The sequence below is a fragment of the Passer montanus genome, unplaced genomic scaffold (genome assembly GCF_014805655.1).
Source record: "Passer montanus isolate IOZ18808 unplaced genomic scaffold, ASM1480565v1 scaffold68, whole genome shotgun sequence".
NCBI lineage: Eukaryota > Metazoa > Chordata > Aves > Passeriformes > Passeridae > Passer > Passer montanus.
In genome coordinates this window covers 111152-128484 of record NW_024371926.1, presented here as the reverse complement: position 1 = coordinate 128484, position 17333 = coordinate 111152, and the positions used below count along the sequence as shown (strand labels likewise).

General features: G+C 45.9%; 1 protein-coding gene across 1 annotated transcript in view; it reads left to right on the top strand.

Annotated features, from left to right (window-relative positions):
- Positions 1–17085, top strand: part of KIAA0319L (KIAA0319 like) — a 28458-nt gene extending 11373 nt beyond the window's left edge. Inside the window, exons 4-20 of the mRNA XM_039729059.1 lie at positions 490–591; positions 1454–1551; positions 2654–2741; positions 3753–3845; positions 4409–4541; positions 5402–5630; positions 6360–6483; positions 7022–7154; positions 7999–8147; positions 8450–8601; positions 8776–8914; positions 9222–9381; positions 11258–11400; positions 12351–12473; positions 12967–13057; positions 13413–13504; positions 15423–17085. Coding sequence (XP_039584993.1) covers positions 490–591; positions 1454–1551; positions 2654–2741; positions 3753–3845; positions 4409–4541; positions 5402–5630; positions 6360–6483; positions 7022–7154; positions 7999–8147; positions 8450–8601; positions 8776–8914; positions 9222–9381; positions 11258–11400; positions 12351–12473; positions 12967–13057; positions 13413–13504; positions 15423–15610 — 2237 coding nt within the window. The 3' untranslated portion in view covers positions 15611–17085. The remainder of the gene's footprint in view (positions 1–489; positions 592–1453; positions 1552–2653; positions 2742–3752; positions 3846–4408; positions 4542–5401; positions 5631–6359; positions 6484–7021; positions 7155–7998; positions 8148–8449; positions 8602–8775; positions 8915–9221; positions 9382–11257; positions 11401–12350; positions 12474–12966; positions 13058–13412; positions 13505–15422) is intronic.
- Positions 17086–17333: the final 248 nt, after the last annotated feature.

Sequence of the window (17333 nt, the reverse complement as noted above, 5' to 3'; positions counted from 1 at the left end):
CAGAGTGGCAGCTATGCAAGTTAAAAAAAATTCTCTTAGCCCTCAAGCAGTTTTTCAAAAAAGAAATTCTGTGGATTCTTTATATATTTGTGAAGCTCTGGAATTGCAGTTTGGAAGCAGCAGTGTTTGTCTTGCTGTGCCACGAGCCTGCAGCTGAGTTCTCTGCCAAAAAGCTGTCAAGTGAAACCCTTCCCCTCCTGCTGGACCTGGGTGAAGAGACTCCCTGTGCAGGGCCCAGGGGCCACGTTTCAGCACAGCATCTGCAAAGACAGAGGTGACTGAGGAATTTTGGGCTTGTCTAAAAATTATAAACCCCCATTAGTGCTTTTGCATTGACAAGGAGAGCAAAACCTGAAATGGGAGGGCTCTTGAGGAACAGGATCTTTATAAAATACATCATCGTTTGTAGCTGGGCTTTATTCCATAAACTGAAACCAAGGTGGGTTTTTTTTCCCTGTTCCTCTCCAATTCTGTGTTTATCTCTTTCAGCTATGAAGGAGCTGGTGGTTTCTGCTGGAGACAGTGTTGAAGTGACCCTGCCAAAGAATGAAGTTCAGCTGAATGCATTTGTGCTTCCTGAACCACCACCTGGTAAAGCTTCCCTGGGAATTCTGCTAAGGGCTTGGGATGTGAAAAGGGAAACAGTCGTGATGTATGGCATGTAATAAGGGCAGTCTTGAAAATGTCTTTTGTCAGAGAGCACTTTCCTGTGAAAGTTTTTCATACTCAGCTATTACCTTGTGCTGCCTCTTAGAGAAAATAGTGAGGCACAAAAAAAAAATGGGAAGTGCTGCAAAGCCAGTGGATTTGGGAGATTGTGGGAAGAGATGGGAGCAGAGATGGCACATTCTCAGGATGGTGTGAGGAAGAACTGGACTTTTGGGACTTTTAGCATCCATTCTTGATATTTGCTGATAGGAACTGAGCTGTATTAGCAAGTGATTGAAATCTGAATTGGGGTATTTGCCTGCTGAGGAACACATTCTATACACTCCTCATTTCATCATGCAAATTGTTGGCAGGTATTTTTAAAGTTCTTATTTTAAGTCTGTCCACTGTGGCAGTGGGAGCTGTAGAGGCAGGTGTGTTCCATGTTGTGTGGCAGCAGGGATTGATTCATTCCTCTTCAAAAATTCCTGTGGCATTCCTGTGTCTGTAGGATCTGAGGATGTGATAAGGCTTTTCTCTCTTATTATCCTGGAGCTGTGATTGTTCCAAAGCTCTTTATTGCCTTAGAGGCTGAAAGATGGGTTTTGATTCCAGAGTAAATGAGTTTAGAAGCACAGATTGTCTCTTTTCCTGGGTATATTCCCAAAAAGCCACAGCCCAAGCTGTCTCATCTCTCCACAGTGCAGCAGAATGTGCCTTGTAAATGTTTAATACCTTTGCAGTTCTTTAGCATGGCAGAAAGACAGGCTTTGAAAACAAACATCTGGACCTTTTTTTTTTTAAGGAACCACATATTCCTATGAGTGGGAGTTGATTACTCATCCAAAAGACTACAGTGGAGTAATGGCAGAGAAGCACTCCCAGACCCTGAAGTTGTCTAAGGTAAAGCTTTGGCTACTTCCTATCCTGTTGTGTTAAATGCCAGGTGGAGAAGATGGGGACCCCAGCAGCCAGGAAAGACTTGTATGGGATTTCAGCATGAATAGGAAATTGCCTGATGGGCAGGCAGCCAACATTTGACTGCAAACCCTCTTCTGAGGCTCTAAGAAAAAGGAGATTGATCTGGCATGAGGGAAGGAAGAAATTGATTTCAGGAGGTACAAGCTGCCTACAAGCAGTGTGACAAGGCACACAAGTGGCACAATTTGACAGTAACTAGGGGTGGGAATATTCCTGGAGCAGTGTGGTAGTGTGCTTAGGTCTGAGCCTTGTACTGCCCACTGGAAGAGAGTCCTGCTGCTTCCATTAATGAGAGCCCTGCAATCCCTGGCTGCTGCTCTCAGACAAGCTCTAACAGGGAAAGGGTTGCCACTTCCTGGGATTCTTAACAAGGAAATTACTCCAAGTACTGTGAATATACAGTTCTGTACTTGAGACATTCCTCTGAGCAGCATGGATTCTACTGCACTCAGAAAAAAAACCTACAGGCTTTAGTAAGGATGTTATGCAGAGCCAAACCTTTGGAAAGGAGTGTGCAGGTCTCTGTCAGGGCTTCAGCCTTTTGGGTATCAAGGTTGTTCTCACCATCCAGTGGATGGTGGAGAGGTGACTGCCTGGCTCATGTCACCTAGAAGGAAAAGAAGAAACACTTGCATTTATAAAAATACACAAGAAGAGATTTTCTTCTTACATGCAGCCTTTTTCACCTCAAATGCAATCTGCTAATTCAGATTCCTGTGGCCAGACAACCTGAACTAATCTCTGTTATCTCTCCTGTGTTTGCCTTTTGTTGCTGGAAAATAAAGCTTGACTGGCAATCCTGTGGCAGAGGGAAATACAAGTCTTTGGTTTCTGCATAGCCATTGTAAACTAAAATATCTGTAATACCATTTTGGCCTGGAAACCCTCCTTTGCTGTGTATGCAGAGGCTGCAGCACAATTGCCTGGGTGCTCCTGTGCCAAAGCACAGGAACTTGACCTTCCAATAGGTCCTGACAAGGTGCCACCAACCCGTAGGTAAATAATCCTTTGTGTTTGTTTCCAGCTTACTGTTGGCCTGTATGAGTTCAAAGTCGTTGTGGATGGGGAGAATGCTCATGGAGAGGGATATGTGAATGTAACAGTGAATCCAAGTGAGTGCTGGGATTGGATTTGCCTTGATTTCACCTGTCTCTGACATGCCAAGGCTGTACCATGGGGTTGGATTATTTCGTTTGGTGTGGTGATAGTTCATTGTGCTGTGAACTTGCAGCATGTGTATATATATATATACATATATGTGTATATATTAAATAATTTCCTGAGATCAGAAGCTATTGCTAACACACAGCTATTTTTGCTGTGCTGTATCAAGCCAACCACTTGATAAAAGAGCTCTGATCCTGATAGGGAAGTGCTCAGCAAACACCTCACCCTGAAAGGCCACTGCTTCCATAAAAACTAGCTGCAGTCTGACAAAAAGCTTATAGCAGCATGAGCAAAAACTGAAGAGAAGCCAGAGCTTTGAAGCTCCTTTGGAGGTTCCTTTCTTTCCTGTCCATAAGGAATATCATTCCCAACCACAGGCAGGTTAAGTCAAATCTCATTCCATGTTTTAAGATGTGGTTTGCAGATGAGCTGGGGGAGATACAGCATCTTGTGCTGACTGCCTCACTTTTTAGGTGGCCTGTGTAAGGAGACAACCACGGGTGTCAATAAAACCTCTTCGTTTTGCAGTCTTCAGCAAGACTTCTTGTACAAGCTTTGTGGGCAAAGAAGGGCTCTTGCACTCCCTAAATGAGCAAGAGTGTGTGGCTGGTCTTCTGGGTGCTGTGGCTGATCATTTCCTTATAAGCAGTGACTTTGCAGCTGGCAGCATGCACCAAAATCCTTCACTTTTCAGAGCAGCAGCCACACTGTGGCAAGAAGCTGTAGGTGCTTGACCCAGTAGGAAAAAAATTAAGCAGTGCAGCCTTTCCAGAGCACTGCTGTGCTGGCTGTTCACCTCCTCACTGTTTGAACCCCCTTTTGCCAGCATTGATTCCCCAGGCTGGTATAGAACGTGCTGGAGGCACAAATCACTGATAATTGCTGATAGTTTTGCAGTTCCTTGGCCAGGGCTTTCTGCCTGTAGTGTCATGGTGACAGCTGGGTTGTTGTTGCAGAGCCCCGGGTGAATCAGCCTCCTGTTGCCATCGTGGCCCCACCGTTCCAGGAAATCTCCCTGCCAACCATTTCCACTCTTATCGACGGCAGCAGTGAGTACCTGCAGCATCCAGCAGGGGGGCTTTGTGTTTGGTGCTGGGCTGGCTTTTTGCATGAAGTTTAAGAGAAACAGTGACACTGTCAAACACAGTTTGGTGAAAAGAATTAGCCTCTCTGGCCAGGAGAGCAGAGCACACACAACAGCACCTCTCCATGCTTCTTTTGAAGGGCACTGGCCTGAGCCAATCTCCTAAAAAAGGAAAAGCTCTGGAGGTTGCTGCTTAGAATAAAAAAAAAAAAATTACTGTCAGTCAAAATTGCTGGGCTCTTGGCTAAACTTCAGATGTGTAAGTTACTGACGGGACACCTTCAGTGATCCTGGCCTGCACTGGAGCTTTTCAGGAGTTCCTTTGTACAAATTCAGGTTGTCTTAGCCTCAGCTAGCATTGATTTGTTACAGTCTGGGTGTCTGAGCATAACAGAGGCTCTGGGCTTCAACCAAAAATATCTTTTCCCACTAAGCCCAGGGCAGAAGTAGGGACTGACCATCTGGAATCTGTGAAGCAGCAATTTCCAACTCCTTGTGTGTGTGTGTTTTCCTCAATTACTGAAACAGAAAGCACTGATGATGATAAAATTATCAGCTACCACTGGGAAGAGCTGAAGGGTCCCCTGCGGGAGGAGAAGGTTTCCAGTGACACTCCCATACTGACACTGACCAACCTGGTACCTGGGAATTACACTTTCAGGTAGGTCAGACAGACACCTGGCAGAGTCCATCAGTTCTCATCCCTAAGAGTGAAATATATGAGATTCCTGAAGTTTTTATCTGGTTAAAAATAAAAAAAACAAAACACCAACACAAAACATGGAGAGAACTCCATTTTGTGGTGTTCCCTCTCTCCACTCCTACACTTTCAATAAGTTTTGTAGCTTTGCTCTTCAGGAGAGATAAACTGTGCAGCTACTTCTTATTCTTGACTTGTAGCCCTGGTTAAGATGATGGCTGGTCTGTCAGTGCTACAAAATGTCTCTTGAAATGTCAAATCTAAACTCTTTGGGTAAAGGCTTAGGAAGAAATGCGGTCTTCAAATCCAGTTTTTAAATGCAATGTGTTTGTCTCAGATAAGTGAATGAGGTCTAATGGTTTGATGCACAACCTGGGCAATAGGTAGTAGCTGATTTTACTTTTGTATTTGTCCTGTGTTTTTCCTTTGGCCTGTATTTTGGTGTGATGTCCATCACTGCACCAGCAGATCTATTTAAAGTAAAATAACCTGGAGTACCTCTTACTGAACACTGCTTTCTTGCTAAGCAGTTGGCATGAACTAATCAGATCCATGTTCAGGTCTAGATTTAGCAAAAAGCAGTTGTGTTTTGTGGTACCAGCTGTGTCCAGGCCACTTGTGGGTTAGCAATGCACTTTTGTGTTTCTCATTGGAACTGGTTGTTAGATTTCAAGTGGGAGATGGATGTGACTCTTGAATTCCTTGCATCACTTTGAGGCTGATAATTGGACATTTAGGGGAAGTTCCTGTTCAGAAAAGGCTTTATTCAGCTTTGGTCACCATCACTCTTCGGTGCTTTCACTTCTTTTTTCCCCCTTCAGTCTAACAGTCGTGGACTCAGATGGTGCCAGCAACTCCACCACTGCCAACCTGACAGTGAAGAAGGCAGTGGATTATCCTCCAGTGGCCAATGCTGGCCCAAACCAGGTGATCACCCTGCCCCAGAACTCCATCACGCTCTACGGCAACCAGAGCACGGACGACCACAGCATCGTCAGCTACGAGTGGCTGCTCAGCCCCAACAGCAAAGGGAAGGTGATGGAGATGCAGGTCAGTGCAGGGCTCCAGTGTTCCTCCTGGACTGCTCACTAGCTGGGCTTTTATCTGTAATCCAACCAGTTTTCATGGAGTGTGAGCAAATGTCTTTTAGAATCCTGCAGAGCAAATGTGTGATGATTAAGTATGTGCTTGAAGTTAAATCTGTGTGAAGCTGGTGTTGGTTTAGTGGCTGAGCTGGTGCACCAGCCTCACCACTGGCATCCTGTTTCTTTATTGAGTGATGCAGTTTTAAATCCTGCTGAAGAAAGGGGATTGAGAGAGGTGGGAACTTTAGAGCTGAATCTTGGAGTCTAAATTCTGCTGATACTGGCCAGATTCTTCTCAGTGCTAAACAGTAAATGTTGGAACTTGTTTCTGTGTCATCATTTTTCTTTTAAAGATTATTACTTTCAAATGTATAGAATAAGAAAGTCCATGAATCAGGTTCACAATGTGTGGGATTTGCACAGGGCTCCCCACAGATTTTACTGGAATTGGACCTACTGAATCCCTAAAGGTCTGCTTGTATGGCATTACTCTTATTATGTCCCACAACAGTGTCCTTGTAGTGTGCATAAATTTATCTGCATGCTGAAGTGGCACAGACTCCTGCTCCCATGGCAGGAGTTGGTAATAACCCCCTAGAATGTACTGGTAATAGTTATTTTAGAATCAGAGTCTTCTGGTCCACCATTATCTGCATGAGGATTGGTTTTAATCCATGAAAATCTTTTCTCACAGGGTGTGAGGACGCCAGTCTTGCAGCTCTCTGCAATGCAGGAAGGTGATTACACCTACCAGCTCATAGTGACTGATTCTGCTGGGCACCAGTCCACTGCAGAGGTCACTGTGATAGTCCAGCCAGGTGAGCTGCCTTTACCTGCTGTTGCTGCTTCCCTTCCAGGGGTTGGTGTGAGCAGCAATCTGTCAGCAACCTCTAGATCTTACAGTGACTTTCAGAAAAGCTGCTCTGATTTAGGAACATTCTGGTATATTGCTGATAAATGAACAAAAGAAGGCTTGTAGGAATATTGCCTTTGTGGGCTGTTCTCTTATTTTACACAGTGTAACCTAATTGATATTTTCCTACAATAAAGGCAGGGTTGTATTTCCAAACAGCTGAGTCTGCCCACAGTGCTGGGTCCTGGGACAGGGGCAGGAAGAGTGGAGCAGAACTGAGAGAATGAGAGCAAAAATCAGAATTCCTACTTTTCAGTCTCATTTTGTTGCAGATGTGTGAATGAAATGCTTATCAGATTTCTTGACTGGTTTTAACCTCACTTTATCTGAATACAAGGTAGTGGGCAAGGGATGTACTGGGGATCATGGAGAAAACCTTAATGGTGTTGTTTTAAGCTTCTCCTTTATGGTGGGTGTTTGAGAAATCCTGCATTCTTTTCCAGAGAACAACAAGCCCCCAAAGGCAGATGCTGGTCCAGATAAAGAATTGACTCTTCCTGTGGACAGCACCACTCTAGATGGCAGCAAGAGCTCGGATGACCAGAAGATAGTCTTTTATCTTTGGGAAAAAACACGGTGTGTATCACCTCCCATGCTCTTGTGCATCCAAATCTTTCATTTCAAACACCCCCACACCTCCCTTGTGTTCAGCCATGGTCACATGGGGCCTGACAAGCTTTACCAGTGACCTAAATAAGACAAGGATTTATGTTTGATTGGAAGGAAGTGGAGTTTTATTTGAGCATGATAAATAGCTTTGCCTTCATCTCTAGGCCTGGCTCCCACTCTGAGCGTGGTGTGGCTCAGCTGTGTTTCCTTTCACAGCAGTGGAGTTTGGGCTTGGTCTCATGGAGAGACTGATCCCTGTAATCAAACAACAGCAGGGCCTCCTAACTTGATGCTTTTGCTGTTTGTTTAAAGGAGGCAGAGTTCTCTTCCACTCTAAATTCACTGAAATGCTTTAGGGAATTCAGGAAAAAGCCTATGAGCAACTTGCAGGAGCTTTTTCCCTTTGCTAATGCAAAGTCTGTGCAAAGCCCTAGAAATGAAGAACTGGTATTGCTTAGCACCTTTTTTTTTTTAAATACAAAATTGGCTCATTGCGCAGTTCACAGGCCAAGTTGCTGAAAATACCACTATTTGTAAACATCACCTAAGTGCTGTTATCAGTGTTCATCTGGTTTAAAATTAATCAAAACATTAACCTGCCAGAAATTACGCTTTTTGTTCTGGATCCTGCACTTATTCTTTAGATTATCTTGCTGTAACTGGAGAACATAATTTTGATTTTTATAATGGACTATTATTTCCAGGCTCCTGTTTGGAGCGAGGTTGCCTCCAGTGCTCTGTGCAAAGTTTAAACTTATCAAAACCCCTGAAAAAGTTCCAAAACTAACCAAACCCCTTGTGTCTTGGTTAGGGGTCCAGATGGTGTGAAGCTGGAGAATGCCAACAGCAGCATTGCCACTGTCACAGGCCTGCAGGTTGGGACATATGAGTTCACTCTGACAGTGAAAGATGAGAGGAACCTGCAGAGCCAAAGCTCCGTCAACGTCATCGTCAAGGAAGGTACGTCCAGCCACGAGCAGAGCTGCTCAGTGCCAGGTTATCTCTGAACAGTTCAGCAAAACCTGTGCTCAGAGACACAACAAAAGTAAGGAATGGAGGGAGACAATGTGCAGAGTGCTGAAGTGGCCTTGAGGTTTGCCCTTTTCTGGAGGAATGGTATTTTCAGCTCAATCCTGCAGTATTTCTCTTCTCTTCCCTAGGGTTAGACAGGGATTTCTAGAGTACACTGGAGACCTAATGCAGTAATTTTTGATTGGGCATTACAAGATCTTTCTCCAAGTGCTTTCTCTCTGTTTATTTAGAGATAAACAAGCCACCCATTGCAAAGATTGCTGGTAACGTTGTCATCACCTTGCCCACAAACACAGCAGAGTTGGATGGATCGAAGTCCTCTGATGATAAAGGGATTGTCAGCTACTTGTGGACCCGGGATGAGGGGAGCCCTGCAGCTGGGGTGAGCTTTCTTTTGTAAAGGATCACAAAAATCAGTGCAAGGTGGTGTTGACAGCTCCTGAGGAAATACAAAGCTCCTTGTCGGGCTGTTATTCTGTCATATCCTGAAATATGACAATACACGGTGCTACTTTGATCCTTTGTTTCCTCATACTTGCTTTGATCTGTCTTCCAGGAAGTCTTAAATAATTCAGACCATCATCCTGTCCTCCTCCTGTCCAATCTGGTAGAAGGGACCTACACATTTCACCTCAGAGTAACAGATGCCAAAGGAGAGAGTGATGTGGAAAGGACCACGGTGGAGGTCAAACCTGGTGAGTGCTGTACCACATTTGCCTGCAGCCCTCTGGATACACTGTACTGGGATTAAAATGTGTCATTTAGTCTAGTTTAGAACTGTAAACATCAAAGGTTTTGGGGATGTGGTTGTGTTTTCCTGTGGTTTTTGAGGGCTGACTCTCACTGTTACCTGTGAACCCATACTTGTGTCCCTTCCCACAGTGCCACTCTGTAGTTCTGTGTTCAAATCAGAAACATCCTGGAAAGATAGCTAAAACCCTGCCTTGTGCCTAGCTGCTAAACAGAAACTCTGAAGATCTGTACTGTCTGCATTCTGTCTAGATCCTAGGAAAAATAACCTGGTGGAGATAATTCTGGATGTGAACGTGAGCCAGCTGACGGAGCGGCAGAAGGGGATGTTCATCCGGCAGATCGGGGTGCTGCTGGGGGTCCTGGACTCAGACATCACCGTGCAAAAGATCCAGCCCTACACTGAACAAAGGTGGGATTCATCTGGGAGGGTGCACAGCAAGGAGCTGCTTGAGGGTTTGGAAAATCAAGGCCTTTTGGAAAGCAGATTGGATCATAGGAGAATGTGGAGTTGTTGCTTTACGTAGATATTCCTGCTCAGATCAGAGTTGCCAAGCAGGTCCTGAGTATCTTTCCCCTCTGGAGTTGGTGCATTGCCCTTGAAAACTGCTGCTGCTGATGTATTTTCACCTCAAACCTGTAAAATAAGAACAAATCTGATTTGTTTTTTGAAAATTGTGGAAACTGTGTAAAGGGATGTTCTGCAGCTGGAGAAGTAACAGGGCTTGGTGCAGGAGTTTGCTGAAACACTTGCAGCACACCAGGGTGTGTAACAATCCCCCTCACCTTCATGCCAGATTGGTAGCTCATATAGTCACAGGCTGGTTTGGGTAGAAAGGGACATTAAGGATCATCCATTTCCAACCACACAGCTGCAGGCAGGGACATCTTCCACTAATTCTGCAGAAGCTTTATTGCCTACACAACTGCTTCAACTTAGTGTATAAAAAATGTTGACAGCCAATGTAATTTCTGTTTGAAGAGATAAAAAAGCTTAATTTTGATTGCTAATTGGCTTACAGAAAACTGCATTTACCCTAAACACATGGAAGTTGGCTGCTGAACAGGGGTGTAGGTCAGGGTGGTATTGCCTACCTGGAGAGTGGCAACAAGCCATGAGTGGAAATCTGTTGAAATAAGTGCAATATTGCACTTAGTTTTTATTAAAAGGGGAGTAGTTTTAAAGTACCTAAAGCATTGAATAAGATTTAAGGGACATGTTTAAAGTCCTACAGCAAGTCAGCAATAAATCTGCTGTTACTTTACACTTAGCTGAGTGTTCTGATGTATCAATTCCTTCATGTACACGTGGCCTGCTGTAGCAGGAAAATCAGAATTCATTGTCCATGCAAACCTAGAGAGCTGAGAACAGAGGAGCCAGCACTTTCTGTTGTAACTGTAGCTCTCTGTCTCTGCCTTGAGCAAGCCAGTCGCCCCTGAGTAAGGCAAGTAAGGGATTCTTGTCATTAATGCTTCATCTGTTTATGTGTTCAAGCAGACAAAAGAGTGGGAAGTGTTATAAAGGAGCAGAGATTGTTTCCTGACAGATGGCTTTAACATCTCATTTTGCTTCCACTGTCAAAGTAACTTGTGCTGTTTAAAAAAGAGCTTTTTCCTCTGACTGTTGGTTTGTCCTTTTTCACATACTCAGAGGGTTTCACTGATATGCCATTGACTCATAAGCTCACTAGTGATAACAAATCCCAAGTATTCCTGCATCCTTTTGTGAGTCTAAAGGATCCACAGGGCTCTGCAAGGTGAGCAAGCCATGAGGAACAAGTTCTTCTGTCATAAAGTTAATGCAGTAAAGCTGCAGAATACAGAATCCTTCACACCTGGGTTGTTTTGGGGCTGTAGCATGTGGTGCATTCAAACTCAGCTTTGCAAAAGACTGTAAACTTTCACTGCTGAGCATGTAAATGGACCCCCAAGTTCCAGCTGTAGTAAAGTCTCAGAATCCCACAGCAAGGAAGGGAGTATGAAAACAGCAAGACCTTAAAGTTTGGGGATTTGATGCTTAGCATGAACATCCAAAGATCTGCTTGGTGTGCAAATTCAAGAACAGCATAGCCCTAGTTTGGAAAATATGAATGGATCAGATATCCTGAAGGGTTTCCTACAGTAGGACCAGGTCTGCCATTACTGCTTTCAAACAGAGCCAGGAGTCTGGTCTTGAAATAAATGTGGGATTCTGAGTAAGTCCCTCTAATGACAGACTGGAGAGTGTGGCTCTCCACCTGATGTTCAGAGAAGCAGTAGGTAATTAATAATTCTTGCCTTTCTTCCAGCACAAAGATGGTGTTCTTTGTGCAGAACCAGCCTCCCCATCAGATATTCAAAGGACGAGAGGTGGCCTGGACGCTGAAGAACGAGCTGAGGAAACAACAGTCAGACTTCCTCATCTTCCGGGCCCTGGAGATTAACACAGTCAGTAAGTGAGAGTCTCTGGGGACAGACTGAGCATCTTTTAGCTCTTTTCAGCTGCCTGACAGAATAAGGGTGCTAAAAACACCCACACACTTGCACTCACTGCAGGAGCTTTCATGTTAATAAATGGGAAACAGAAATTAAGTCCATTAGACTATTCACTAATCACTTATTTACCAATTAATTCCATCTATTCACTATTCAACTTTTTATAAATAATTACTTGCAGTGTTGCTGTGAAGATAAGAGTTCACAAAACCAAAAGCAGATTGATACTTATGAAACTGAAATAGTGTTAATGGACTACAGCCACTGAAATGAGTGTCATCCTGAAAACAATAAACTGCACATCTTGGTAGCTGTGAACCCACTTGTTTCCTGAGCAGCACAAACATCAGTCTGCAGGAAATGTTCCCCTTCTATCATTATTTTGCATCTTTACATTAGCACTGCTTTTCTTTTATGAGATCCATCCTGTGAGGATCATTTGCTGATCAGTTAGAGATTTGAAACCAGAATTGTGTAAAGTAATTATTTTCATTACTTCCTGGTCTTACCATTTTGTGGCCTTCTGAAGCCATTCTTCAGTTCTGTTTGGTGCCTCCAAAGGATCTGTTTGTTTCTCGTCTGTCTCACAGGCAGGGTTTGAATTGGAAAATCAAAACTGTGTTTAAAAACATTTACTTGACTAATCTATAAATTCCATAACTTGTATATCAAAATGAGGATTTATTAGGCAAAGTGTATGTTGCTGGTGAAGTGGGATGTTTCAGTTTGGCAGGAGGCCCGGGTGCTTACGTTTGCACTTGAGATTACAGCTGAGCTATGAATGAGCCACAGAGGGGCCACGTTCAGGTCAGAGCCTGCAGGAGGGTTGGCTGTACTGAGCTGTTCTGTCCCATTTTTGCCTCACCTGTGAGTCATTTAATTCACCTTGCTGGTTCTGGCCCCCAGCCTGTCAGCTGAACTGCTCCGAGCACGGGCGCTGTGACTCCTTCACCAAGCGCTGCGTGTGCGACCCGTTCTGGATGGAGAACTTCCTCAGGGTGCAGATGGGGGACGGCGAGAGCAACTGCGGTACGTGAGCCCCGGGTGGGCACCCTGGCAGAGAAAAACCCCTGTTTGAAACCCAGGCTGGGCACGTGCCAGGCACCTGCTGTCGCCCCTTTGCTGTGCTGAGGTGCTGACGCCAGGACACAGACCCTTGTCTCACCTCTGGGCAGATGTTTGACAGGGGAGTGAGTCGCCTTCACAGCCTCCCAGTGAACACTCCCCAAGAGTTGAGTCTGTTCTGGGTGTATAAATCACAGCTCTCTTCTGTCATCTCTGTCCTGCCACAGGAGAGCAAATTTTATAAACCAGCACACAGCGAACACTGCCCAGCAAATCCACACACTGCATCTTGAGCTTCCCAAGGGGATCTGGTGGTGCTGCCAGTGGGAAATGCCAGCCTCTAATTCTGCAAAGAGGCAGGCCTTGCCTTTTCCTTCCCAAAAACAGTCCCCTAAAATGTGCACTGTCAGTTGTACGAGGTGCCAAGACGTGTTTATCTCTGGGGTTTTGCTTGCAGAGTGGAGTGTGCTGTATGTGATCATTGCATCCTTTGTCATCGTGGTGGCCTTCGGGATCTTGTCGTGGATGGTGATCTGCTGCTGCAAGAGGTGGGACTGAGACCCAACCCCTGCTGTACCCGGCTTTCACAGCCAAGTGTCCCCAGGAGGAGGTTAAAGATTCAAACCCATTGTCCCAGCAGGTCATCTGCTGAGCCTTGGGATGCTGGGTTTCCTCACTCAAGTGTTTCAAGTTAAATGTTGAAGTTCCAGAACTCTGGGTTATGTTAAGAAGCAAAATTTGGATTAACCTATAAATGTGCAACTGAGTAACATTTTAATGTTTCACTTTGTAATGTGAACATAATCCTAAACAGCAAGTGCTTTAGCTTTGAAGATCAGAGTTGTTTTTCTTCTGGCTCTTTTGGAAATGGACTGTTTCTTAATTCCTTTTTCCCCCCTTTAGACGGAAAGGAAAATCCAAAAGAAAAAGCAAATACAAGATTTTGGATGCAACGGATCAAGAAAGCTTGGAGTTAAAACCAAATCCCAAAGCAGGTAAAACATGAGAGGGAAGAGCTCAGCACTTCCAGAGTGCTGACTGAGGACTCTTCCTCAGTGGACTTAAAATAACAGTGAAACAAACGTGATGTAGGGACTGACAGAGGGGTCTCAGAGGGTCTGAAAGCTTGTCTCAGATCTGTATATGGGATATTTAATGAAGTCATCTAACTTTTAGGTTTGTAAATTGGGGCTGAAACTGTCCTGGTCCTGATGTCTCCACTTGGTACCTCAGAAGTAGGAAGTGGGTGCATTAAGCTGTGCAGAACAGTCCAACTCAAGAAGCCCAAAATTGGGTGTTGACTGTAACTTCTCCTGCTCTGAAGTTTTCCCCTGGGTTCTGGTAGTTCCCTTCTTGCCAATATACAATTCTTTGGTCATTCTCTACAGCAAAGCAGGAATTCAGTGGCACTAAACATTACACTAAACTGATCAACACCTGAGATCAGCCTCAAAATACTTGTGTACTGGAGAGATTGAGGTTTATTTCTGCTCTGCTACTCACCCACCACAAACAACTGGTTCATAATCTTATTTATTCTTGCTCCTGTGCACATCAGGCTGTGAAAATTTCACATTTTGGCTCATTCTGTAGTTTTCCAGTAAGAAGGTGCATTTCAGAGGGAGATCCATGAGCTCCTCAGTGCTCCATGTGGCTACAGGTCCATTGGCCCATTCCAGAAAGGCAGGATTTGTCTTCAGTGTTCTTAGCCAGCATTTTCCTGCCCTCACTGCTGTCCTGAGAGTGCTTGTCAGTGCTTTGCAAAGATCAGGGAGTTATTTCAGGCTGGGGTGTTTCTATCTGATACATGAACCAAGCCATGGCCACCTGCTGACTGACCAGGAAAAGAGGGAAGTGTTGGGAAGGATGTGCCAAGTACAGCCCTGCTGAATGCCAGGGAGCTCTGCAGCTGCTGAGTGTGTGTTTCATACCAGAGTGTGTCCTGGCTTTGTTTAGAGGAGGGGATGTGTTAACTGTGCATGGAAAAGAGTCCCTGATCCTTGTTTGCTAGCAGAAAATGACTGCTCATCCTGGTATTATCCCATTTAATGGTGTTCCAGCAAAGTGAGCAGTGCCCAAGAGCAGCATGGAGGGCATTGCAGTGACAGACTGATCAGCTGTTCCTCTGAGGACCAGGATACCCTTGCAGGAAACCCGGGTGTGTTTCCCTCCCTCAGCACCCAGTTCTGCTTTAATCTGGCCATCTGTCACCTCAGAGTCCACTGTGCAATAAATGTGCTAAATGTGCCTCACCATTTGCTCTCTGGTAACTAAACTCATCTTGCTGCTTCTGGGGCTGGCTGCTGACTGAAGTCTTTTTCCCTGCTAGATATGTCCAGGGAGCTTTCTGCTAACAGAGGAAATGTTGCATTTCTCCATTAAGGAAAAGCTAAATTTGAATATTTCCTCTGCTGACAATATCAGTAAATGTCTCTTGTCCTTGTGCATTACTCTAAATTCATCCTGCTAATTTATCTCTCTTCCCTTGCAGGCAGGAGTAGCAGAGAGGAGATAGGGAGAGGGTAGGGAGATGGCAGAGATCTTCCCTCACACACCTGCATATTCTCTTACTCCAGTTGTGAGCCCTCCAAGCATTTTCTAGGCAATGCCCCGAGCAAGGTCAGGGAGACAGAGCTCCCACGTGTACCCACAGCCCCTTCTGGTCACATCACTGCCTTCCTGTCTGCTTGTTGTGCTTTGTGCTGTCTTGGAGTGTTGTTGTGCCCTCTGACATGCCAGAGTGTCTGAGACAGGATCGCTTTGGCTTCAGCATCACAGGGAATAAGAGACACACAGAGGAAAGTCAGGTTCTGCAGCCTCTTAGACGTGATCAGAAAAGGAGAGGGGATGGAGCAGGTGAGGTGCTCACTGGTGTTTTTAGCATTTCTAACCTGGGAATGTTTCCCCTTCAAGGTGGCAGACAGAAAGCCCAAGTCCTCAACACGAGCCTGATGCACTCGGAGTCCGAGCTGGACAGTGATGAAGCCATCTTCACATGGCCTGACCGGGAAAAAGGGAAACTGCTGCGCAGCCAGAACGGCTCCCTGCGCAACGGACAGCTGAGCCTCAAAGCCAAGAGCCAGAGGGAGGAAATCCTATAGCTCCCCTTGGGCAGCCTTGGCTGGAGCTCAGCAGGGAAGGCCCATCCCGTCCCTGTCCTACCAGGGCCTTTGGAGGTCTCTTTGATTAGGACAACGCTGCTAACTCGTTTCACAGAAAATAACTTTGGTTTTGTGGGTTTCTTTTCATTCAGTTAAAACTGGTTGTACTTGAATTTGAACTTCAAGGGAAATCAAAGGGAGGAGAAGGCAACTGTGAACCCCAGGAGAAGAGTCAGAAAAGGATGGAGCTGGCATCTGGAGAGGGCAGGACAGAACCACTTGGAGCAACTGTGAATGTGCAGGACCCTCCTAAGCCACCTCAGACTGCAGTGGAGGGAGCACCTGTGGACTTGCAGCTCACTTGCCTTGAGAAGGAAAGTCAAGTCCTTGAGCTGTGCTCTGAGCTCCCTTCAGGCTCCCATAGCCTACTTGTGCTGTCCAACAACTTTCTTCTCCTTTACTCCCACCTTCCCTAATGGTTTGAGCACTATTTTCATGTAGACTTGTCCTTTCACGTGCACTTGGCTGCTGTTGGGGTGTAGAGGATGGGGAATGTAAACACTCTGGCAGTTTGCAGGTAGGAGAGGGGTTTGTGTCAGGCTGCTCTCATGGGCAGTGCTGGGACTTGGTGCCTGTTCATGTGTGAAAAGCTCACCTGTGGTTACTGTCCAGGCTGGGAGACCCCCTCCTGCAGCAAAGTCCTGCTTGGTACCAGAGCTGGGGGCACACACACCCACCTTTGGTACCTGTGTCTGGCTTCATTCCAAAGCTGTGACATGTTCTGTGGCCCCAGCACCTTCTGTTGGTCACCAGGCCGTCCATGAGGCTGGATGTTAACCATATCTCAGTTATGGAACACTGTACTGTGGATTTTTTTTTGTTTGGATTTTTTTTCCCCTTAAACTTTGCACATCCCAGGCGATGGGGATTGGTCTGTGCAGTCCCCAGCTGGCTGCTCCCTCAGGCTGGCAGCTCACTGGCCTTGTGGCTGCAGAGCCCTGTGTGCTCCTGTCGCAGTGTCAAGAGCACACGTGGTGTCCTTTGGTGGTGGAAAAGGGAGCTCTGGGTACCCAGGGGTGGTGGGCAGTGCCAGCAGCACGTGGCACAGCGTGTCACTGTCCCTGCTGCCTGAGCCCAAGGGCAGCCAGGGGGTCCTTTCCCATTCCCACTCCCTTATCTCACTGCTGCTGTTGTGAGTTGCACCCTGTCCTCGGGCAGAGCTCAGCCTCGTGCTGGCATGAAGGATGCCACTGCTTCTCTGGGGATGGGTGGGCAGTTCATTGCCTTTCTTTGTGTTTAATTTAAAAACTGGAAACTGGTTTCATTGGCTTTTTTTTTTCTTCTTATTGAGCTATGAAAGCCAAAAGGCTTTAAGTTCCTCAGTTGTATTTATATTGCTGCACTACTGATTTGTGTTGAGCTAGATGAAGATTAAACACTATTGAACGTGAGGGGATGTTCCCTCACTGAATGTAGTCGTGGCTGCTGCTGAGTTTATTTTTTGGGCAATCAGCTGTTCCTCAGGCCCAGCACTGGAGCCTGCAGCTCTCCCAGTGCTGAGGCCGCAGCAGCTGCTGGTGTCACAGCACGGGCCACCCTCTGCCTGGGCTGTCTGGCACATGTCACAGCTGGGGCTTGGCTCAGCCTTCCCCTTCCTGGAGGCTCCTGTGCCCGCCCTCCCCAGGGCTCCTTCCCTGCAAACCACCCAGGACCACACACGGGG